This window comes from Gopherus flavomarginatus, chromosome 1, assembly GCF_025201925.1.
Source record: "Gopherus flavomarginatus isolate rGopFla2 chromosome 1, rGopFla2.mat.asm, whole genome shotgun sequence".
Taxonomy (NCBI): Eukaryota; Metazoa; Chordata; order Testudines; family Testudinidae; genus Gopherus; species Gopherus flavomarginatus.
The window spans coordinates 208412536-208437058 of NC_066617.1; the positions used below are offsets into that span (position 1 = coordinate 208412536).

Here is a 24523-nt window from a genome sequence, read left to right on the forward strand (position 1 = left end):
TTCTCTGGACCCTCTCCAATTTCTCCACATCTTTCTTGAAATGCGATGCCCAGAACTGGACACAATACTCCAGTGAGGCCTAACCAGTGCAGAGTAGAGCAGAAGAATGACTTCTTGTGTCTTGCTAACAAAACACCCATTAATGCATCCCAGAATTATGTTTGCTTTTTTTGAAAGAGCATCACAATGTTGACTCATATTTCTCTTGTGGTCCACTGTAACCATAACATAAGAACATAAGAACAGCTGTACCGGGTCAGACCAAAGGTCCATCTAGCCTAGCATCTGTCTACCGACAGTGGCCAATGCCAGGTGCCCCAGAGGGAGTGAAGCTAACAGGCAATGATCAAGTGATCTCTCTCCTGCCATCTATCTCCATCCTCTGATGAACAGAGGCTAGGGACACCATTCTTTACCCTTCCTGGCTAATAGCCATTTATAGACTTAGCCACCATGAATTTATCCAGTTCCCTTTTAAGCATTGTTATAGTCCCAGCCTTTACAACCTCCTCAGGTAAGGAGTTCCACAAGTTGACTGTGCACTGTGTGAAGAAGAACTTCCTTTTATTTGTTTTAAACCTGCTACCTATTAATTTCATTTGGTGACCCCTAGTTCTTGTATTATAGGAATAAATAAATAACTTTTCCTTATCCACTTTCTCCATATCACTCATGATTTTATATACCTCTATCATATCCCCCCTTAGTCTCCTCTTTTCCAAGCTGAAGAGGCCTAGCCTCTTTAATCTTTCCTCATATGGTACCCTCTCCAAACCCCTAATCATTTTAGTTGCCCTTTTCTGAACCTTTTCTAGTGCTAGAATATCTTTTTTGAGGTGAGGAGACCACATCTGTACACAGTATTCGAGATGTGGGAGTACCATGGATTTATATAAGGGCAATAATATATTCAGTCTTATTCTCTATCCCCTTTTTAATGATTCCTAACATCTTGTTTGCTTTTTTGACAGCCTCTGCACACTGTGTGGACATCTTCAGAGAACTATCCACGATGACGCCCTAGATCCCTTTCTGCTGTACTCCTTCCTAGACAGTCCCTTCCCATTCTGATTGTGAAACTGATTGTTCCTCCCTAAGTGGAGCACTTTGCATTTGTCTTCAGACCATTTCTCCATTGAATTATGACCCTATCCAAAGCAGTTGCAATCTCTCCCAGTTTAGTATCATCTGCAAAATTGATAAGTGTACCTTCTATGCCAATATATAAGTTGTTGATGAAGATATTGAACAGAGCCGGTCCCAAAACAGACCCTTGTGGAACCCCACTTGTTATACCTTTCCAGTAGGATTGGGAACCATTAGTAACTACTCTCTGAGTACGGTTCTCCAGCCAGTTATGCACCCACCTTATAGTAGCCCCATCTAAGTTGTATTTGCCTAGTTTACTCATAAGAATATCATGCGAGACCATATCAAATGCCTTACTAAAGTCTAGGTATACCACATCCACCGCTTCTCCGTTATCCACAAGACTCATTATCCTATCAAAGAAAGCCATCAGATTGGTTTGACATGATTTGTTCTTTACAAATCCATGCTGACTATTCCCTGTCACCTTAAAACCTTCCAAGTATTTGCAGATGATTTCCTGAATTACTTGCTCCATTATCTTCCTTGGCACAGAAGTTAAACTAACTGGTCTGTAGTTTCCTGGGTTGTTTTTATTTCCCATTTTATAGAGGGGCACTATATTTGCTCTTTTCCAGTCTTCTGGAATCTCTCCTGTCTCTCGTGATTTTCCAAAGATAATAGCACTACCTTATAAGATTATTTCACAGAGAATCTCCTGTGGTTTGTTTCATTTCTCCTGAATTGTGTCACAGAAGGTGGGTGGAGCTAATGAGCATTGTATAGCCAAAAGCATCAGAGTATTAGCAGTTCCTTCTCAGCTCAACCTCTGAAACAGGTAAGAACCTTTCTCCTATGTTCCTTCTCAATTAATCACTTACCCCTGCAGTGTGGACATCTGTGATTTTTCTGTTGCAAGAGAGAGGAATTACTTTTGATAGCCAGATGTGGGTAGCACAAAGAGCTGCTATCAGGGAGGCTGAAACAAAGTGACATAACTGCCTACAAAAGTTTTTTCTCTCACTAGACAAAAATTAATAAACTCTGTATTGTAAAATCTCTACTAGTAGCATAACGTTGCAGGGGGAAATGCCGTTTCTATCTTAAGAGGATGTTTGAGAGAGGAATCGCTGATGATTGTTAATTAGATGTTTTAAAACAGGAGATTGCAGTGGTAATTGATGTGCAGTGTTTTACACAGCTTTACGGTATGGGTAAGCTCGCGGCTAGCGAGAGGCAGTGCATCACATTGTGAGACAAACGATAGCACTACGTACATTGCCTTAGCTTAGTTTCATTTTCAGCTGCAGTCTCTCGGGAATTCAGGGAAACCAGATGAATGCCTCTGAAAGCTCAAATAAACAGAGGAGAGAAAACATTACTGTGATTACAAGGAATTGTCCTCTTCTATTGAGGGCATTACAACATTATGTCACAGGAGCAGGAGACCGTGAGTGCCCTGCACTGTGATGCTGAGATCACGCCTCCTGGTTGGTTTCGTTTCTGCTATTTGCTGTGGAGGAAGCTGCGGAGTGTTAGTGACGGTAGATGCTGCTGTTGCTAACACTGGTGAAAATCAGGAGAAACACAGCTGAGTTCAGTAGAATTACACCCGATTTCCACCAGTGTAACTGGTATCAGAATTTGGCCAACTAAGCATACGCCAAAAAAGAGATTGGATTGGAGCAGCTAGATTTCTGACAGTTTCTGAAATAAGTAAGATGCAAGTAGGAGACTTTTTATTTTCTATCACAGCTCTCTTTGTACCTCTCCTCACTAAGGGAGCCTGCCTTAGCCCCAGCCCTAGCCCCCTGCTGTGCTGCTGACCCGACTTTAAATGCCCCAATCAGCGATGCCAACCAGAGCTGCGAGGGTCCCCTTTTGACTGGGCATTCTGGTTTAAAACAAAACAAAAACAAAAACAAAAAACAAACAAACAAAAAACGGATGCCTGGCAACCATGGCAATACTCCTAGCATGTGCCAGGTAAAGGTCTTCTTTCTCTTTGGGTAATTACTTATGTTAGCAGGTGTTACTGTATGAGAACCCAAATGACTTATCTGACAGAAATGTGGATTATAGGGAAATAGCACAGAAGCCACTGCAAACAACTCTGAAAATCTAGATGAAATGAGTAGGCGACATGATGTATATTAAGGATGTTTTGAAAAAAACTCTTTACAAAATGTATTTCAATATAGTTAGTAAGCGTCCTTAAAAAAAAAAGAGGGCGGGGGCGCAGATCCTCAACTGCCATAAATCAGTGTAGCTAAGAATTTTAGATTTATTAGTCCTCATTGGATCAAGTGATGGTTTATGTGTGTGTGATTATATTTTGTCAAAAGAAACTGAGATTTGTTAATAGGAATATTATGGTATTTCCAGCTTTTTTAAAAAACCCTGTTTGCAGCTGCAAAGTAAATGTTTTATTTCTTATGATGACCGTGATGGCTGGTGCTGTTAACTTTATCAGGGCTCTACCTTCACTATTTGCCCAAGAGCTTCTGATAGCAAGTCCATTGCACCTTACGTTAGCACATGCTAGGAATGCTACTCAGCATGCGCCTTTCCCTAGCGCTACCTGAGGCCTTTGGCCTGCATCAGCTCTGCACAAACAGAACACCCCAGAGCTTCTCTGCTTGGAGGCACAGCTCTGCTTCCACCTCCTAAGCTCTCCAGAGAGGAGGATGTATCTTTATATATGGATTCTTACTACAGGTCCTAATTTTGGCCTAGTTTAATGTATCTTATGGGGAGGAAGCAATAAAAGTACCTAAGATCTTCCCAAGACATTGCTGATAATGGCTAGAGTTGTTTGCTGTTGTTCAGTGATTACGTACGACAATTCTGGGAGACTAAGATTGTGCAGTAGGCCCAACCAACTTGTTTATAAAATGAAGTATGCTGTGTAACAAGTTTATGTAGAACTAATTAGAACTTAAATATTTACTCCACTTCTGTTCTTTTAGTCCAGTAAGGTTGGAGACAATGGGCAAGATCCACCACCAGCTGATGTAAATTAGTGTTTTGATTTCAGTGGAGCTTCCTAATTTACAGTAGCTGAGCATCTGGCCTAATAAGATTTTAGCAGATTGGTATATGAGCTAAATTAACAATGCTCTTTTGATTATGAAATGTGGCCATATTTTCCGTAAGGCCTAATGACTTGATTTTTATCCTAGGAAAACATCTTGAAGACTCCAGTGTAGCATGATGTCTGGGAAGAATGTCAAGGGAGAGAAGAAAAACCCATCTCCCATGGTGAATAACAAAGCACAGGTGAGTGACAAATATATGTTTGGAGGACCATACACTGAAATTTGCAAGGACTATACAGCCATCATTTTGATGAAATACAAGACTAGATATTTGGCTGGGGTACTGTGGGCATAGCTCCACTGAAATCTGCTGTATTAACTACACACGTAGTATTGGACATTGGTTTCATCGTCAGTCAGTGAGGTTTGTGAGAATTGTGTGTATGCGTACATCCTTCTCTCTGGAGAGCTTAGGAGGTGGAAGCAGAGCTGTGCCTCCAAGCAGAGAAGCTCTGGGATGTTCTGTTTGTGCAGAGCTGATGCAGGCCAAAGGCCTCAGGTAGCGCTAGGGAAAGGCGCATGCTGAGTAGCATTCCTAGCATGTGCTAATGTAAGGTGCAATGGACTTGCTACCAGAAGCTCTTGGGCAAATAGTGAAGGTAGAGCCCTGGCCATCTCACCAATTGGTCTGGTCACAATCCCTTGTGTTGTACCAGTTGTGCTAGCGAACCCTCTTCTCTTACTGCTCTTCCCAGGAGCACTAATCTCAGCGTTCTGCCGAGGTCCCAAGTGGGTGCTCTGGAAGGGGAGGGACTGACAAGGCCCTCCGTCCCTGCACATCCCCAGCACACCTGCACTGGGCAAGCCCAGATTTAGCCCTAACTGTTAATAGTCCCAGTGCATGTTGTTTAAGAACTTTTGCTATTTTCTTGCTGTGTAGGAGAAATGCAATTAATTATACGTAGAAAATGCTTGAGCGTTCAGGCTCACTTTGGGTATCTGCTTTAAAAAAAATCTCCGTTTTGGAATGTGCAGTAACTGCACGGTATTATCAGTTCTTGTTAGTGCTCGTGGAAGGTGCTTGAATGACAGTCCTACTGACTGAAATGCTTTTAGCCACAGAACAGTTACCCTGTGGGCACTAACAGCAGCAGCATATGTTTCCCCAGAAGACCTTGCCAATGTATCCCAACCCTTTTCTGCAGCGACTGCCTCTCAGGGTAAAACAGTCATTCAGTTTCTGTGGCCATTCCAACTTAGGCCCCTCCAGTGAGAGTGCTAACCAGAGAACCGATCCGTGCCAGCTGTGGTGTTTGCTTTTGTAGGGTGGACACCAGTTGGGGACTGGACGGCAATGCCCAGCTCATTTCACTCGGGCAGCTGAATAGTTAGTAGATGACAATAACTATGGGCACTTCTGAAGGCTGCTTAATGGTCTTCGAACCTCTCAGTGTTGATCTAACTGTGCAGCATAATGCACTAGAATGAATGTGTGCCCCCTTTCTATCATGTCCCTCGTCAGTTAGGAAAGCTCATCAGAGAAGGGTGGAGAAGAAAGCCACCAAATAATCTCCATATGAACCTTCAAAGTTGGAACTGTTTGGAAATTGAGAGCAATACCTTAAAATAATTATTGGGGTACAAGCAGGGAGGCTTTCAGGCAAGGGATTGTGTGAGGCTAGTAAGTGCAGGGTCTATTACAGGAGTGGGTGGGGCAGGCTCTGGCCTGCAATGTGCAGGAGGTCAGACTAGATGATCACGATGATCCCTTCTGACTTTAAAGTCTAAGTCTATGAATGGGATGGGTAGAGCCATGTTAGAGTTTTGGGGGTAGAGAAATGTGAGTGCCCTTTATAAAGCATTATTGGTTGGTATTTGACTTGTTTATCTGTACAGAAATGCCACGCTGTCCTTGTGTCAGAGATGTGTGGCTATCCAGAGCTACTTTATGTATCTGGGTCTACAAATTGACGAGAGGTGCCTATCTGATACATTAGGCATCTCCAACGGCAATTCAAAACACTAGTACCGATGAAATCAATACAAAGAGAAACCACAGACAAGAATGATGAAACAGATTAAAAGGACTCCCCCCATTTTCCCCATGCCTCACCCACCCCTTGAGTAATCTTCCCAGCCTCACCAGCCCTCTAAAGAAGATAAGCCTTCCAAGGTGCTCTGAATATCAACAGATCAGTCTGTTCTGAACCAAATTGCTGGGAGAATCCAGGTGCATTCCAAAGGGAAGTGGTCCTCATGGAAAAGGCCCTGCCAGCGGTCCCACTGTCTCATCCTGAGGTGGAGGGGGTCTAGCTGAAGCACCTCCTTACATTTCAGCTGCAGCAGGGATGGCACAAGGAGGGACGTAGTCTCCCAACCTGACACATTGAGATATGTGGGTTTTGTTATTCGCAATATATATGGAATACACAGTTTCCCCCAATATTACGTATTTTAGTGTCTCAGGGAGTATCCCTCACTGTAGCAATCACTCTTTTTACTACAGACCTGTTTATAGCACACTGCTGCAAAAAATCTCCTGGTATAATGCTGTGTACCTGTGATGTTCCCCAGGGTACAATCTGGACCATTGGACAGCTATCTCCTCCCCCCTCAGCTCTCTAGCCTGGGATGACTTTTACACTGCTTAGCTTCCACCCCTTGGTGCTGCTCTCACACAGCTTTTAGCATACAAAATCATTCCACTGGATTATAGGAATGTTTCTAGCAAGCCGCTCCTGAATTATGTACAGGGTGACACCAGCAAATTCTTAGTCCTAGCCTTGCTGCCCAGAAATGCGTATCTTCTACTGTTCAGCACCCTCTTGGACAGTACAAGCTCATATATAGTCTGTCATTTCAACAAAGGGAAATGATTATGCCCCAGTCTTCTTTTCTCAAGTAGAGGTTCCCAAACACTTCAATCCTAATGTACACTGGTTTAGATAAAAACAAAATAAAACAAGTTTATTAACTTTAGAAAGATGGATTTTAAGTGATGAGGCAAAAAAGTCAAATTGGTTAAAAAAGAAACAAAAAGATAAAAATGCAAGCTAATTCCTAACTTTACCAAGTTAATACTATAAAAGCAAAAAGGTCTGTCACCATAAGCTGCAGTAAATTTCACAGGCTGGGTCTCCTTCCAGCCTGAGACTCCTCACCCTGTTCAATGTCCTTCAGGAAGTTGTTGATGCTGTGAGCAGAGAGATAGGAGGAGGACAGGTGATGTGGTGGTCACTGTCTCTCTCATTTTTATACTCCTCTCACCTCTTTGAGGATCCCACCCCCCTCGCTGGGGTGCAGACATACAGCCTTCTGTATAGGTGAGGTTTGAACCATCTCTGAGATAAAATGTAAATTTCTTGTTTATACCTTCTCCTGTGCTGGAGAATGACTGCTTAAGCTGGTGATAGCTTTTTAACACCTTGCTGGTGTGCCAGTGTGTCTTTGTCTCTGAGAAACTGGTTTATGGGTGTTACCCAGAATTACAGCGTATTTCAGTAAGGAATCATACAGTAGAAACTTATACATTTACACATAACGTTGCTACACATATTTCAACAGGATAATATTCAGTAGATTATGAATTTTCAAATGATACCTCAAGGCATACTTTGCACTAAATATATCATAACCTTTATAAAAGTGGTGAACATGAGGTACTGGGTGTCACAGTATCTCATCACTTATGCTGTGCCTATATTTGTAGAGACCTTTTATTGAAACTGGAGGTCAAGGTCCTTCTTCCATTTATAAGCAATTTTTGTTTTTATCAGAAAGCAGAACACACCTTGTGCAGTCAATATGAGGAGAAGGTTCGTCCCTGTATTGATCTCATTGACTCCCTGAGAGCGCTCGGAGTAGAAAAGGACCTGGCTTTGCCAGCAATTGCAGTGATTGGAGACCAGAGTTCTGGAAAAAGCTCGGTCCTAGAAGCCCTGTCTGGAGTCGCTCTTCCTAGAGGCAGTGGTAAGAATTTACCTCTCAGCTTTTCATGTCAGAAATCTGACATTTCCCTGGGTCACAGTGGTGTGTTGTTCTGTAAGGGTGCTGGAGGACTGCTTTGAAATGCTGGGGAGAGGGGACCCTGTGATCTGGGAGACTGCGCATGGGGCTGCAAGGCAGGAGACCTGGGCTATGTTGTCAGCTCTGCCAGGGACTTCTCATGTGACCTTGTACAACTCACTTCACTTCCCTGATCTTCAAGTACCCCTTTCTGCAAAATGAGGAAAGCTGCAATATATTTACACACCTATGTAATGAGCTTTGAGTTCTTCAGATGAAGCGCACAAAGAGCCTACTCTAGAGGTCCTTGAACTCCAGTGGAAAGACTATTACTGCAATGAACATTACATTTGAGCCCTACTATGGTGTAATGGCAAAGTAGCAGTAGTACCTTTTGAATACGATACATGTAGGAAAAAAAGCTAAAGACAATATGCTGGTACTGTATTTCAATGGCTTCCAAAGAGGAGGGAAACGTGTTTCATTCTTCATACATGACTGGTGCTTTGTTTGTTTAATTTGATAGGTATTGTTACCAGATGTCCTTTAGAGCTCAAACTGAAGAGAGTGCATTACACACAGGAATGGAAAGGAAAAATTACTTACTTGGAGATAAAGCAAGAACTGAATGGTCCTTCAGAAGTGGAAAAAGAAATAAGGAAAGGTAAATATAACCTGGGACGTAAATAACATGCTTTGAATCTTGTATTTCCTGGTGGCCCTGATTCTGCAATGATGTCTGTGTGGGCACAGGAGCTTCTTGCAGGATTGAGGCCTGCGTTTGCAGTGGCATCATAAAAAGTGGGGATTTTTCACTCTTCTGTTCTGGATATTTGTGCCTAGTTAAGACATTGTCACTTACACTTTTCTATAACTCCATAAATGTGCATAGTGCTTACTGTAAGTAACATTTGCAAGTGAGCTTCCTGCTGAGCTGGCCAAATAACAGATGTATTGGTTCACTGGTGAATTTTGGGGAAGGGGGAAAATCTTGTTTTGGATCAAACTGAAAATTGTTAGTGAATTGGGAAAAAAAATTGTTTCGGGTCAAATAGAACACTTCCTTTCAACCAATTTGAAACTTGTTTATTTGATATCAGCCATTTGAATGGCTTTGAAATAAAATGGAGTTGTTTTGTTTTGAAATTTGTTTTACGTATTTTTAACTGAAACCATTTTGTGAAATTGACATGAATTTGTGAAATGTTTTGGTATTGCCAAATCTATATTTCTCGCTCAAAAAAATGTGTGAAAAATTTCACCCAGCTCTTCTCTGTGCTTCAAGCCAGACATACACTTATGCTGGATGCTGACAGATTAGCAGCAATCTTATGGTTTAGCACTCCACTGTTCTTTGAGCTGATATTTGCTATTCCCTTCCCTGGGCCAAGTCTTGGATATTGTTGTCCTTTACAGTATAAAAAATGAAGACTGATCTTTATTATTTTATACTATATTTATAAATCTTCTTTCAAAGCTAAAATGAAGGGATAACTTCTCTGAGACCACATTTTGTATAGAAATAAATGTAGCAATAGTTTTTTTTCTTAATCCATGTAATTTTCTAGTCTAAATTCCATGATGAGTGTCTAATCTTTTCTTTTGTGTCTCCTTCCTCTAGCCCAGGATGCAATGGCTGGTGAAGGAGTGGGCATTAGCCAAGAATTAATTTCCCTAGAAATTAGCTCCCCAAATGTTCCAGATTTGACACTGATTGATCTGCCAGGGATTGCTAGGGTGGCTGTGGGGAATCAGCCAAAAGACATTGGAAATCAGGTAAAGTATGAAGCAATTCTAGACTGGGAAACTGATAAATGATGGCAAAAGAAATAAGAATCTTGATCTGCATAATCTTCTGCTTAATGATGGCACAGAACAGACAGATACGTAATTTACTAAGAAGAATTAAGATATAACAAAATAGAGTTTTAGTGGAGGAAGTGCTAGCATTGAGAAGGATGTGCCGTATACAAAAGGGGGGAAAACTCTAGATTCTGTAGACAAGAATATTTGTTTGAAAATGTCTTTGTGCTCTAATGGAACTCTGTGTGTGTGTGTGTGTGCGCGTTTGCTCACCTTGCAGAGGTTTCAGCAGAGCTGGTTACAGGGATTTTTGGCCCCTAGGAAGGTCATTTTTCCAGGCATCTATTCTGCTCTCTTTCCTGTCCATCCCCATTCATTCTCCTCTATCTTTCCTTTTTATTTTCCACCCTTTCTTTTCCCTACTCTATTCTAATAGATGGAGAAGATGGTTGTTAGATTTTCTGTCCATTCAAAATCTCCCTTAGACTCAACCAGAACCGAGGGCATCTGATTTTTACAGCAGTGGTGTCCCAAAAGTTGACTCTGCATTTTTGGGGGAAGAAAGAAGAATGGTCTAGAAAGCTTTTCTGATTCAAACACCGATGAGGATAATAGTCAACCTGCAGAAATTACTTTCTGTGGTTTCACTGAAATTTTTGATCTAGTGTTTTTATTTTATTATTGACCCTCTGACATTTACACTGAGGCAAATGACTTCTCATTGCCTCTTTCAAAACAATAAATGCATGAGAAAACAAGGTGAACATCTGAAAATGGCATGCTCAGGGCTTCCTTATGCCCCAGCGACCCCTGAGAGTCATGATTCTTTGATGCCATGGGCATCTGGTATAAAATAGAGCAACTCTGAGGCTACCCTAATTTATGCTCAGTATCAGTCTACTGACTACCAGCCCCAAGATTGAGGGGAGACACAAGTGTTTTAAACTCATTTGCACTCATCCATTTCCTGAGCTGTCTCTCAGGATCTGGGCCTAAATGTTAAATTGTGAGACTTATCTTCAAGTTTTCGATAGCATCATAAAAAGCTAAAATTTGCTGTTGCTTAATCATTTCTAATTTAGTTCTAAGTATACCTGCTTGGACTTGTAAACCTGTTACAATAAAGACCATCATAAAGCTAAATTCCTTTGAAAGCTATGAACTCTGGAAGAACCAAACCTACCACTTGTAACAGGACTTACCTACCACGGCCTGTGTGAAGTAATACACTTTTATTACATTTCTTATTTCATTACAGATCATAAATCTAATTAAAAAGTATATTTGTAAGCAACAAACTATAAATCTGGTAGTGGTACCAAGTAATGTGGATATTGCAACTACAGAGGCCCTAAGAATGGCTAAAGAGGTGGACCCTAAGGGGGAGAGAACTCTAGGTAAGTAAAGATACATATATTTAAAAAAAAATGGGATTGGGTTGTGCAAGAAGTCATTGTACTTGCAAAGAATGTTCAGTAATAAACACTGGAGAGGTTGAGCATTTTCTGCCAGTTACCCAGGTTGCTAAAAGAGTCATAGAAAAGCAGCAAAGGAACACAAGATTTATATTTTGATGATGGGCTTGCTATGATTTGAAATCCATGCAGGATTTTCCTATCAATGCTTCATTTCAGAATCTGAATTTCAAATAAAAAAATCACAAATGCTTTAGGGGAAAATGGCTAAAGGAGTGACAACCCTTGCCCCCGAATTTATGAGCGTTATCCTGTTTTGTAAGATGTTCCTGCAAATGTCTGTTCTGATACTTTGTGAGCCTAGAATCATTTGGGAGTTTCTTTTAATGACTCTCCAGAGAGAATATACTCTTGTGTGAAAGTCCTTTCCTGGGCACTCCATGGCACTTAGCCCTCACAAGTTCTTTTAAAAATATATAGTGTAGTATGTAGAAATCTATGGAAAGAGGACATAGGTGCAAGTGTCCTACATTCATAGTGCATTAATATGGTAGTAACATCAAGTATTCAAAATGAAGTATATTTGACAGTGGGTCAGATCCTCCGTTTCAATGGAGCTACTCCAGTTTATACCAGTTGAGGATCTGGCCCTGTGTGTGGATAATGATATATATACACACCCACAAATTCCCAGACTAAAACTATGTTAAGATGGAGTTCAGGTTGGGCAAATAGATCAGTAATTTACAGTAAGTAAAGATTACACTGATGTAATTATCCAAAAAATATCCAAGCATTATAAACCAAGGAAATTCAGAGATAAGGTTAAACTTAGAAGAAATAAAAGTATATTAGGAAGTGGAACTCCACAGATAAGGCACCCAAACAACCTTAAATCTGACGTGTAGTGACACCATGGAAAAGCTGTATGGTTATGATTGAGGCACTTTAGTGTCCACAGGTTAAATTAAACTGATTTTTAAAGACACATTAGAATTTGTCTTTTTTCTTTCATGGTGAAAACTCTGTTTTGTCCTTTACTGAGATTATGCAGGATATCAGATAATATATAACATTAAGTGTTAAATTTCTTAAGGACTCGTAATTAATCAACTAACTAATTTACTTGTAAATTCTTTTAAAAAAGAGAGTAAATGCTGTGATTTTTTTTTGGGGGGTGGGGGGAGAAGGGGAGAGATTGGATCCCTGCTTTAAGTGCAAAAGTCAGCTAAGTCCTAACTGTGAAAGCACGAGTGGTGCATCCATCTATATCTAATCTCTAAATATAATAATTCTTTTGTCACTTCACAGGGATTCTCACAAAACCTGATTTGGTCGACAGGGGAACTGAGAGCAATGTAGTCGACGTCGTCCGAAATCTCAGCATCCCCCTGAGGAAGGGCTACATGATTGTTAAATGTCGTGGGCAGCAGGACATCCATGACAACTTGACACTGGCCTCTGCAATTCAGAAAGAGAGAGAATTCTTTGAGGAGCATGAATATTTTAGGTAGCTTTAAAATCAATACACACTGAATATTGGACAGGTTTTTCCCTGTTAAGAGTTTAAAAAAAAATTTCAGACAATTAAGTAAATGCATGTCCTTATACATCTATGCAATGGTTAAAACCAGTCGTCATCGGGACACATTGAGTTGGACTATGCATGCACAAAGGGAAGTAGATGGAGTAAGTATATGCCTCTACGTGGGCTCTTCAGGCTTTGGGTGCAGGCACACAAGAGTAAGTAAGGGTACTTGCTTGCTTACATCCCAACTGGAGCAGGTGAGTGGTGCCTTGGCTTTATCATCTTACTGGCCAGGATAGTCAGGAGTTCGCTTGTGGTTATGGCCATCAGTAAATTACCACCCGCTGAGGAGAAGGCGGAAGTAGGGGAGGAATTGTGATTCAATGGTGTGTCTCTGTGTTATAGTGCCTCCTGGGGAGGTGCAGCTTACACACAACCTCTAGTTTAGCATTGTGCCTGAAGTCACAGTCTAGCCGTGTGGTGGTGTGCATATAGAACAGAGTGAATTCACTCATTCAGGAATAGAAGTAGTTCCCTGACAATGGCATGGAGACTTTTGATACACTTGTAATTGGAATAGTTTAGGACCTAGCTAAATAATGTGACTCTCAGTGTTAATATTGATGTGTAGGCAGGCGTTCCACCCATGACTGGTTAGACCAGGCCAGAACTGTGAGGCAGCCCAGATTTGGTTGCACACTTAGCCTGGGAATTACAGTGCAAAAGACAACTACAGTCCTGTCTGCATCCAGCTGCCTGAAGAAAAGAAATAATCTTCTCATTCATCACTACCAGCTAATCTCTATTATCAGAGACAAAAATCTGTTCATCATTGTGGTGTGTGAGCACCATACAAAATTCCATAAATCCACATGGGGGCCTATACACAGACCTAAAATCCTCTTTTCTTCTTCTTCCCAAGAACAGACAATGTCATAATCAGCATCATATTAGTACCTTCATCAATAGATCTCAAAGCACTTTACAAAGTAGCTCAGTATCCTTTCCATTTTACAGATGAGGAAACTGAGGCAGAAAACAATGAAGCGATCTGCTCCAGATCACCCAGAAGGCCTGTGGCAAAGTCAGGAACAGAACTGAAGTCTAGACCTGTGCAAATAACTGATTTTTTCAATTCTGTGGCCAATTTCATTTTCTAACAAAATGAATGAGTAGAAAACATTCAACATGAAACAAAATATTTCTTTTGTTTTGGAGCGTTTTTAATCTTTTATAATATTTTAAAAATAAATTGAGTGAAATTACAAAACAAAATATTTTTCTGAAACAAAAATTGCTTCAGTGAACCCAAATCTGCATTTTTCAACAACAACAACAACAACAACAACAACAACAACAAATGATTTGCATGGAAAACTTTACCCAGTTCTATCTACATCCTCCAAGTCCCAGTTCACTGCTCCATCCAATAGGCCACACTGCTCTGAAGAGAAACCTGTGTTCTGCTTCGTTGCTTCTTCCATTTCAGGAACAGAGTGAAATGGTTATTAATTAATTATTTCTTATTGTTAGAAATAATTAATTATTTGTTAGTTCCACAGGAACAATGGGAGAGCTTTCATTTTTGTCTCCAGAGCAGCCAGATTTGTAGTTGCTCTCAGCTCTTGTTGAAAGGAGTGCCACCACTGATTGGCTATCAGCTGAGGAGGCTTTCTTTCTAGTGCCATTAATCTCTCCATGGTCTTTGATAGCTCCATCATCCCTGAGGATCACAGATGCTGTAGAACAAGGGCGGGCAAACTTTTTGGCCTGAGGGCCACATCGGGTTTCCAAAATTGTACAGTGGGCTGGTTAGGGGAGGCTGTGCCTTTCTAAACAGCCAGGCGTGGCCCAACCCCCACTGTTCCCTGTTCCCTGATGGCACCCCCAGGACTCCTGCCCCATCCAGCCCCCTCTGCTCCCTGTTCTCTAACAGCACTTGGAACCTCCACCCCTGACTGCCCCCCACTTCCCCATCCAACCCCTCCTTTCATTCCTGACTGCTCCCACGGGACTCCTGTCCCCACTCAAACCCCTGTTCCCCGCCATCTGACCACCCTGACCCCTATCCACAGCCCCTACACCTGACCAACACCCCAAATTCCCCTGCCCTCTATCCAACTCTCTGTGCTCCCTGCCCTCTTATCACGCTGTCTGGAGCACTGGTGGCTGGCGGCACTACAGCCACGCTGCCCAGAACCCCAGGACAGACAGCCGTGCCGCCTGGCTGGAGCCGGTCACGCCACCGCGCAGCACAGAGCACCAGGTCAGGCCGTGGCTCTGCAGCTGTGCTGCCCAACAGGAGCTTGCTGCCCAGAGCATTGCACTGATGGTGCAGTGAGCTGAGGCTGCGGAGAGGAGGAACAGCAGGGGAGAGGGGCCAGGGGCTAGCCTCCCAGGCCAGGAGCTCAGGGGCTGGGCAGGAGGGCCATAGTTTGCCCACCTTTGCTGTAGAAGGTCTTAGTCACAGATAAAGTTTTCTGAGAGCACCTAGGTCCATTTTGTTTCTTCAAAAATTCATGCTGGAAATGTTATTTGCACACTTGCAAGAAATAATTTGACCATTTTTAATATTATTAGTAAGTATTTATATAACTGGCCAGGTTGGTCAGTATCTCTACTGTAGTGAAGTACTCTGGAATCCTTTGGGATGAAAGTGAATTCTTTGGGAAGATATTATTTATTGTATTCTTTAATCTCTTTCAGTATCCTTTTGGAAGAAAGAAAAGCTACTATCCCACTTTTGGCAGAGAAACTTACGCAGGAACTGATAGAGCACATTAATGTAAGTTAGCAAACTTGGACTACTGGCTCTTTAAAAAACTATTTGGTGAACACACAAAAGAGCAAATGTTGTTTGGCTCTTTTGCCAAGGTATTTATTTAAGCAGTGTAGTAGCAGGCCAGACCTTTCTGAAACCTTAACTATCTTGTAGAAAATAAATATAAAGGAGATCTTTTCTCCTAAATTCATATCTTTGGTTAATGGTTTAGGACAGGAGTCGACAACCTTTGGCACATGGTTCGCCAGGGTAAGCACCCTGGCAGGCCAAGCCGGTTTGTTTACCTGCCGCATCTGCAGATTCAGCCAATCACAGCTCCCACTGGCCGCAGTTCGCCGCTCCTGGCCAATGGGAGTGGCGGGAAGTGGTGCAGGCCGAGGGATGTGCTGGCCGCAGCTTCGTGCAGCCACCATTGGCCTGGAGCAGCGAACCGCGGCCAGTGGGAGCCGCAGTCGGCCGAACCTGCAGACGCGGCAGGTAAACAAACTGGCCCAGCCTGCCAGGATGCTTACCCTGGCGAGCCGCGTGCCAAAGGTTGCCAACCCCTGGTTTAGCATAAAGCAATTTACAGATCTTTAAGAAGCATTAGGTACATTTTTTATATGTATCCCCTGATTTAACCGGGGGAGTAGAAGATCCATACCAGCTAGTAAGGAGGGCTTTAAACTAGGTTCGACGGGGACAGGTGAGCAAACCCCACAGGTAAGTGGGGAACAAGACCTGGGAGATGGGTTGGAAACAGGAGGGAGCACGAGCTATAATGGCAGTGAGGAAGGAGGGTCAGGGCAAAGCTGGGAGGCAAGATCAAACCAGTATCTTAGATGCCTATATACAAATGCGAGAAGTATGGGTAATAAGCAGGAAGAACTGGAAGTGCTAATAAATAAATACAATTATGACATTGTTGGCATTACTGAAATTTGGTGGGATAATACACACGACTGGAATGTTGGTGTGGATGGGTATAGTTTGCTCAGGAAGGATAGACAGGGGAAAAAGGGAGGAGGTGTTGCCTTATATATTAAAAATGTACACACTTGGACTGAGGTGGAGATGGACATAGGAGACGGAAGTGTTGAGAGTCTCTGGGTTAGGCTAAAAGGAGTAAAAAACACGGGTGATGTCGTGCTGGGAGTCTACTACAGGCCACCTAATCAGGTGGAAGAGGTGGATGAGGCTTTTTTTCAAACAACTAACAAAATCATCCAAAGCCCAAGATTTGGTGGTGATGGGGGACTTCAACTATCCAGATATATGCTGGGAAAATAACACCGCGAGGCACAAACTATCCAATAAGTTCCTGGACTGCATTGCAGACAACTTTTTATTTCAGAAAGTTGAAAAAGCTACTAGGGGGGAAGCTGTTCTAGACTTGATTTTAACAAATAGGGAGGAACTTGTTGAGAATTTGAAAGTAGAAGGAACTTGGGTGAAAGTGATCATGAAATCATAGAGTTTGCAATTCTAAGGAAGGGTAGAAGGGAGTACAGCAGAATAGAGACAATGGATTTCAGGAAGGCGGATTTTGGTAAGTTCAGAGAGCTGATAGGTAAGGTCCCATGGGAATCAAGACTGAGGGGAAAAACAACTGAGGAGAGTTGGCAGTTTTTCAAAGGGACACTATTAAGGGCCCAAAAGCAAGCTATTCCGATGGTTAGGAAAGATAGAAAATGTGGCAAAAGACCACCTTGGCTTAACCATGAGATCTTGCGTGACCTACAAAATAAAAAGGCGTCATATAAAAAATGGAAACTAGGTCAGGTTACAAAGGATGAATATAGGCAAATAGCACAGGAATGCAGAGGCAAGATTACAAAGGCAAAGGCACAAAATGAACTCAAACTAGCTATGGGAATAAAAGGAAACAAGAAGACTTTTTATCAATACATTAGAAGCAAGAGGAAGACCAAGGACAGGGTAGGCCCACTGCTCAGTAAGGAGGGGGAAACAGTAACGGGAGACTTGGAAATGGCAGAGATGCTTAATGACTTCTTTGTTTCGGTCTTCACTGAGAAGTCTGAAGGAATGTCTAATATAGTGAATGCTTACGGGAAGAGAGTAGGTTTAGAAGATAAAATAAAAAAAGAGCAAGTAAAAAATCACTTAGAAAAGTTAGATGCCTGCAAGTCACCAGGGCCTGATGAAATGCATCCTAGAATACTCAAGGAGTTAATAGAAGAGGTATCTGAGCCTCTAGCTATTATCTTTGGGAAATCATGGGAGACGGGGGAGTTTCCAGAAGACTGGAAGGGGGCAAATATAGTGCCCATCTATAAAAAGGGAAATAAAAACAACCCAGGAAACTACAGACCAGTTAGTTTAACTTCTGTGCCAGGGAAGATAATGGAGCAGGTAATTAAAAAAATCATCTGCAAAAACTTGGAAGGTGGTAAGGTGATAGGGAATAGCCAGCATGGATTTGTAAAGAACAAATCGTGTCAAACTAATCTGATAGCGTTCTTTGATAGGATAACGAGCCTTGTGGATAAGGGAGAAGCGGTGGATGTGATATACCTAGACTTTAGTAAGGCATTTGATATGGTCTCGCATGATATTCTTATAGATAAACTAGGAAAGTACAATTTAGATGGGGCTATTATAAGGTGGGTGCGTAACTGGCTGGATAACCATACTCAGAGAGTAGTTGTTAATGGCTCCCAATCCTGCTGGAAAGGTATAACAAGTGGGGTTCTGCAGGGGTCTGTTTTGGGACCAGTTCTGTTCAATATCTTCATCAACGATTTAGATGTTGGCATAGAAAGTACGCTTATTAAGTTTGCGGACGATACCAAACTGGGAGGGATTGCAACTGCTTTGGAGGACAGGGTCAAAATTCAAAATGATCTGGACAAATTGGAGAAAAGGTCTGAGGTAAACAGGATAAAGTTCAATAAAGATAAATGCAAAGTGCTCCACTTAGGAAGGAACAATCAGTTTCACACATATAGAATGGGAAGAGACTGTCTAGGAAGGAGTATGGCAGAAAGAGATCTAGGGGTCATAGTGGACCACAAGCTTAATATGAGTCAACAGTGTGATACTGTTGCAAAAAAAGCAAACGTGATTCTGGGATGCATTAACAGGTGTGTTGTAAACAAGACACAAGACGTCATTCTTCCGCTTTACTCTGCGCTGGTCAGGCCTCAGCTGGAGTATTGTGTCCAGTTCTGGGCACCGCATTTCAAGAAAGATGTGGAGAAATTGGAGAGGGTCCAGAGAAGAGCAACAAGAATGATTAAAGGTCTTGAGAACATGAGGAGGCTGGCTGAAGGAATTGGGTTTGTTTAGTTTGGAAAAGAGAAGACTGAGAGGGGACATGATAGCAGTTTTCAGGTATCTAAAAGGGTGTCATCAGGAGGAGGGAGAAAACTTGTTCACCTTAGCCTCCAATGATAGAACAAGAAGCAATGGGCTTAAACTGCAGCAAGGGAGATTTAGGTTGGACATTAGGAAAAAGTTCCTAACTGTCAGGGTAGTTAAATACTGGAATAGATTGCCTAGGGAAGTTGTGGAATCTCCATCTCTGGAGATATTTAAGAGTAGGTTAGATAAATGTCTATTAGGGATGCTCTAGACAATATTTGGTCCTGCCATGAGGGCAGGGGACTGGACTTGATGACCTCTCGAGGTCCCTTCCAGTCCTGGAGTCTATGAGTCACCTGGCTAGCTTTATGTCAATGCCTTATATATGGATAAAATAGTCTTGGCTAATCAGAAGTTTTGCGCACTATTCTCTTAGAATGGGTTGCGGATAAAAACATTTTTGCCTCGCCTTGTTAATACCAAGTGACAATTCACACGTTCAGTTGTAGGTTAGTGATGACCCAGAATTCACTTCAGAAAATCACTAGTAGAAAATTATAATTGTTCCATGCAGTATTATACATTTAAAACTTTTTTTAAATGTAAGTCTCACCCCCTGCCCCCAAAGAAAAATCAAACCTTTTACTTGGGACCATCTTACCAGTTGTTTTATTTCTTTTCAATTTGTAAGCACCTGGAGGATAATAGGGTTATCGGGAATAGTCAGCATGGATTTGTTAAGAAAAAATCATGCCACACCTACCTAATTTCCTTCTTTGACAATGTTACTGGCATAGTGGATAGGGGAGAAGCAGTAGCTGTTGTATATCTTGATTTTAGTAAGTCTTTTGACATAGTCCCACATGACATTCTCATAAACAAACTAGGGAAATGTAGTCTTAATGAAATTACTATAAGGTGGGTGCACAATTGGTTGAAAGACCGTAGTCAGAGTAGTTATCAATGGTTTGCTGTCAAACTGGAAAGGCATATCTAGTGGGTCCCCATAAGGGTCAGTCTTGGGTCCAGTACTATTCAATATTTTTGTTAATGACTTGGGCAATGGAGTGGAAAGTATGCTTATAAAATCTGTGGACGACAACAAGCTGGAAGGAGTTACGAGTACTTTGGAGGACAGCGTTAGAATTCAAAATGACCTTGACAAATTAGAGAATTGGTCTGAAATCAACAAAATGAAATTCAATATAGACAAGTGAAAAGTATTTTGTTTAGAAAGGAAAAAACAAATGCATAAGTGCAAAATGGGAATCATCGGCTAGGTTGTAGTACTGCTGTAAAGGATCTGAGGTTATAGTGAATCACAAACTGAATATGAGTCAACAACGTGATGCAGTTGCAAAAAAGTCTTAAATCCTTTGGGTGTGTATTAACAAGAGTGTCATATTTAAGACATGGGAGGTAATTGTCCTTCTCTACTTGGCACTGGTGAGGCTTCAGCTGGAGTACTGTGGCAAGTTCAGAGCACCAAACTTTAGGAAAGATGTGGGCAAATTGGAGACAGTCCAGAACAGAGCAACAAATATGATAAAAGGTTTAGAAAACCTGATCAGGAAAGGTTTAAAAAAACACTGGCTGTGTTTTGTCTTGAGAAAATAACAGTGAGGAGGGACCTGGTAAGTCATCAAATCCAGGGCTGCCCAGAAGGGTCAAGTGGGGCAATTTGCCCCAGGCCCTGGGCTCCACAGGGGCCCCCACAAGAATGGCTGAGGCTCCCTCCCCGGCCCCACCCGACCAAGCCTCAGCCCATCCAGGAGCGTCCCTGAACAGTGCTGCATGGTGACTCCTGCGGGGCCCCTGAGCTCCGCCCCGCTCAGATTCGTGTGGTAAGAGGGCAGGGCTGAGAGCTCGAGTGGGGCCTGAGTTCCCTCTGCTCAGCCTGGAGCTTGCAGCCCCGCCCCCTGACCATGCGGCTCTGAGCGGGAAGGAGCTCAGGTGCCCTGCTGGAGCCATGCTGCAGCTGTCGAGGGTCGCTGCTGGATGCGCTGAAGCTCCGGGTGAGTGGGGAGCGGGGATAAGGGGCCGGGGTCGGTGGGGGTTGGCTAAGGGCAGGAAGTCCTGGGGATAGTCAGGGGATAGAGAGGGTGCAGAGATTGGAGGGGGAGTGGTCAGGGGACAGGGAGTGGGGAGGGGTTGGATTGTGGGCATTCCGGGGTCTTTCAAGACTCAGCTGGGGGTGTGTGGATAGGGGTCAGGGCAGTCAGGGGACAGGGAACAGGAGTGGGGTCTCAGGGGTGGTGGTGGGATGGGGTCTCAGGGGCGGTGAGGGGACAAGGAGCAGGATGGGTCAGGGATTCTGAGGGGGAGTCGGCAGTCAGGGGGCAGGAAGTGGGTGGGGGTCAGATAGGGGGCAGGGCCAGGCTGTTTGGGAGGCACAGCCTTCTCTACTCTGAAGCTCATTCAGCAGATTGAGGCTTGCAGAAGAGCCAAGCTGTTAGCTTTTCCATTAGGGCTACCATCCCTTTCACTTCTCAAATGCCAAATTATAGTCTACATTTAATTTCAGTGCCATAGGGAGATTCATGTCAAGGGAGGGTAGCTTCATTGAAAATTAGCCACTGCGGGAGGGATCACATGAGAAGAGCAATATCCTTCCCAGCCCTACCAAGGGAGACTCCCCCTCCCCTACATTCCCTGCGGCTCCAGAGGGGTTAATCCAGTGGTTCTCAAACTTTTGTCCTGGTGACCCCTTTCACACAGCAAAACTCTGAGTGCGACCCCTCCCCCCCTTACAAATTAAAAACACTTTTTTATATATTTAACACTATTATAAATGCTGGAGGCAAAGTGGGGTTTGAGGTGGAGGCTGACAGCTCGTGACCCCCAGTAATAACCTTGTGACCCCCCTGAGGGGTCCTGACCCCCAGTTTGAGAACCTCTGGGTTAATTTAATTTTAGCACCCTGTGTCCATTCACATGCATATGCTATTTTGAGCATTTCAGTTTTCACAACATAGGCTCATCCCAGGTTCTGGACCAAGCTCAAATGCTCAGTTCATGGAGTATGCACATAGTCTATACTAAAGACAAACCCACAGTGACCGTCTCCAGTTTGTGAGGGACCCCATGGAGCCAGTCTCTAGGAAACAGATAAATGCATGGAGGTTAAGTCCATTAATGGCTATTAGCCATGATGGGTAAGGAATGGTGTCCCTAACCTCTGTTTGTCAGAGGGTGGAGATGGATGGCAGAAGAGAGATCACTTGATCATTACCTGTTAAGTTCAACCCCTCTGGGGCACTTGGCATTGGCCATTGTCGGTAGACAGGATACTGGGCTGGATGGACCTTTGGTTTGATCCAGTATGGCTGTTCTTATGTTCTAACCTAAATGAACCCAAAGTTATGGAGACAGATATGAGTCAAGGAAGCGAGCAGAGTATCAGAAATCTGGAAGAATCTCAGACTGGACGGGCTCAGGCATTTGGTCACAAGCTGAGGTGGTTCAAAAGTTTTGGATTTTTTTTAAGTAGAATTTTTTTATTGTTTCTTTAAACAATCAAACACAGCAAGCAGCAAATATTTGACCACACACTTCTGAAACCCCAAACCATATTCAGGTTTTGGCAGACTAATTTCAGCTTTTCATTTAAAAAAAACATAACAAATTTTGAAGGAAAGCAGACATTGTCCGTGATTTTTTTCTGCTTTTTAAAAACCCCTAGTTTTCAATCCAGAAAAAGTTTTGACGGAAAATATTTGTCCAACCCTCTTAATGAGCTTCAGTGCCTTTTAGCACTAATTGATGCTGAGAACCAGTGATACCTTGTAAAGAAGTTTTCTCAAAACTGGGTTTGTGCTGAGATGCAGAAGGTTTATTTTTCCCAGGGCCGCCCATGGCAGGGAGCAAGTGGGGCAATTTGTGCCAGGCCCCGCAAACACAAATTGTATTTTTGTATTTTGTATTGCAAAAAATTACAATACTATACAATACTATAGTCTCATGTATCGTATACTATACTATACTATACATGAGAATATAGTATTGTATAGTATTGCAATTTTTTTTTATGGAAGGAGCCCCTGAAATTGCTTTGCCTCAGGCCCCCTGAATCCTCTGGGCGACTCTGATCAAATCTGTTAAGGACGGTTATCAGTTGTTCTCCATGTCCAATGTAGGTAGGACAAGAAGCAATGGGCTCAGTCTGCTGCCACGGAGATTTAGATTAGATATTAGGAAAAACTTTCTAATTATAATAATAGTCAAGTTCTGGAAGAGGTTTCTAATGGAGGTTGTGGAATTACTATCACTGGAGGTTTTTAACAACAGGTTAAACAAACACTGGTCAGGGTTGGTCTAGGTTTACTTGGTCCTACCTCAGCACAGAGGGCTGGACTTAATGGCTTCGCAAAGTCCCTTCCAGCCCTCCATTTCTATGATTCTATTATTTTTCCCCCACAGAAATCACTTCCAACTTTAGAAAATCAGATAAAGGACAAACTCCAGGTGGCAAACAACAAGCTACAAAAATATGGCCAAGGTGTGCCAGAATCAGAAGAAGAGCAGATGCTCTTCCTAGTAGATGTGAGTATAAAGATGGATCTGATAACTCATTTGAATAAAAACCATTGGTTAGCATTGGAATTGTGTGGATATCGCAGGTTGGTCTCTTCTTCTAGGCTGCGTACTCAGTGTGTTGCTTCATGAAATCATTAACTACAGACACATCCATATGCACTTTTCTTAACATAGGAGAACTAAGCCATGAGCATTACTCTCAATTCCTGATCTTCATAAATCCAGACTATATACTCACCAATAAAATAAACCAGATTAAAAATAAGATTGGTCCTGTTTTATCAATGTCAGCTTTGATAATACAATGGGTGAATTACATTTGGTTGCATTAACTATATCAATGCACTGAAAGTCGCTGGTAATAGAAGATGCTGTGTTAGGCAAAGGTGTAATAGAAATCAAGAATAAGTAGTCCTAGTCCATATTTACAAGACCATGATATTTTGCACAAAATTCCAGTGATTTTTAAAAGCAACTTTGTTTTCCACCTGTATTCTAACCAGCCCAGGTAATCCTATACTACCCCTTCACAGCCACTACTCAAACAATCCCAGCAGTATGCAGTGAGTAGGGATCGGGGATGTGTGCTAAAATAGCCTCTCAAACTTTAAATCTGGAGTGGCCATATTTTAATACAGAGACTGCCTTGTGCATCACCTCTACTCACATTCAGAATAACAGCATTCTGCTACAGCAATTTCTTACATGGAAAAACAATATTAGGGAAGTATTCAATATATTTTTAGTTTCTTTTGATGAAATTTAGCTGCTGGAAACCAGGAGGATTGTTGTTGTTCATTTGTATTACCGGAGCATCTAGAACAGTCCATATTGAGATCAAGACCTCATTAGGCTAAGCACTGTACATACACAGACTAAAAGATATTTGCTTCCCAGAAAAGCTTGCAACCTAAATAGACATGACAAACAAAGGATGAGAGGGAAACAGACCCTGAGAAATGAAGTGACCTGCGCAAGACCACACAGCAAGTCAGTGGCAGAGCTGGGAATAGAACCCTAGGTC

At 42.5% G+C, this 24523-nt stretch overlaps 1 protein-coding gene across 2 annotated transcripts in view; it reads left to right on the plus strand.

Moving 5' to 3' along the window:
• The first annotated feature begins 1857 nt into the window (after positions 1 to 1857).
• LOC127039552 (interferon-induced GTP-binding protein Mx1-like) overlaps positions 1858 to 24523 on the plus strand; it is a 28364-nt gene continuing 5698 nt past the window's right edge. Inside the window, exons 1-9 of one of the 2 annotated variants that reach the window (XM_050933292.1) lie at positions 1858 to 1927; positions 4272 to 4368; positions 7904 to 8096; positions 8659 to 8796; positions 9754 to 9908; positions 11194 to 11332; positions 12662 to 12860; positions 15585 to 15663; positions 23383 to 23505. In XM_050933292.1, coding sequence (XP_050789249.1) covers positions 4300 to 4368; positions 7904 to 8096; positions 8659 to 8796; positions 9754 to 9908; positions 11194 to 11332; positions 12662 to 12860; positions 15585 to 15663; positions 23383 to 23505 — 1095 coding nt within the window. In that variant the 5' untranslated portion in view covers positions 1858 to 1927; positions 4272 to 4299. The remainder of the gene's footprint in view (positions 1928 to 4271; positions 4369 to 7903; positions 8097 to 8658; positions 8797 to 9753; positions 9909 to 11193; positions 11333 to 12661; positions 12861 to 15584; positions 15664 to 23382; positions 23506 to 24523) is intronic. The other variant, XM_050933302.1, reaches the window with a different exon arrangement.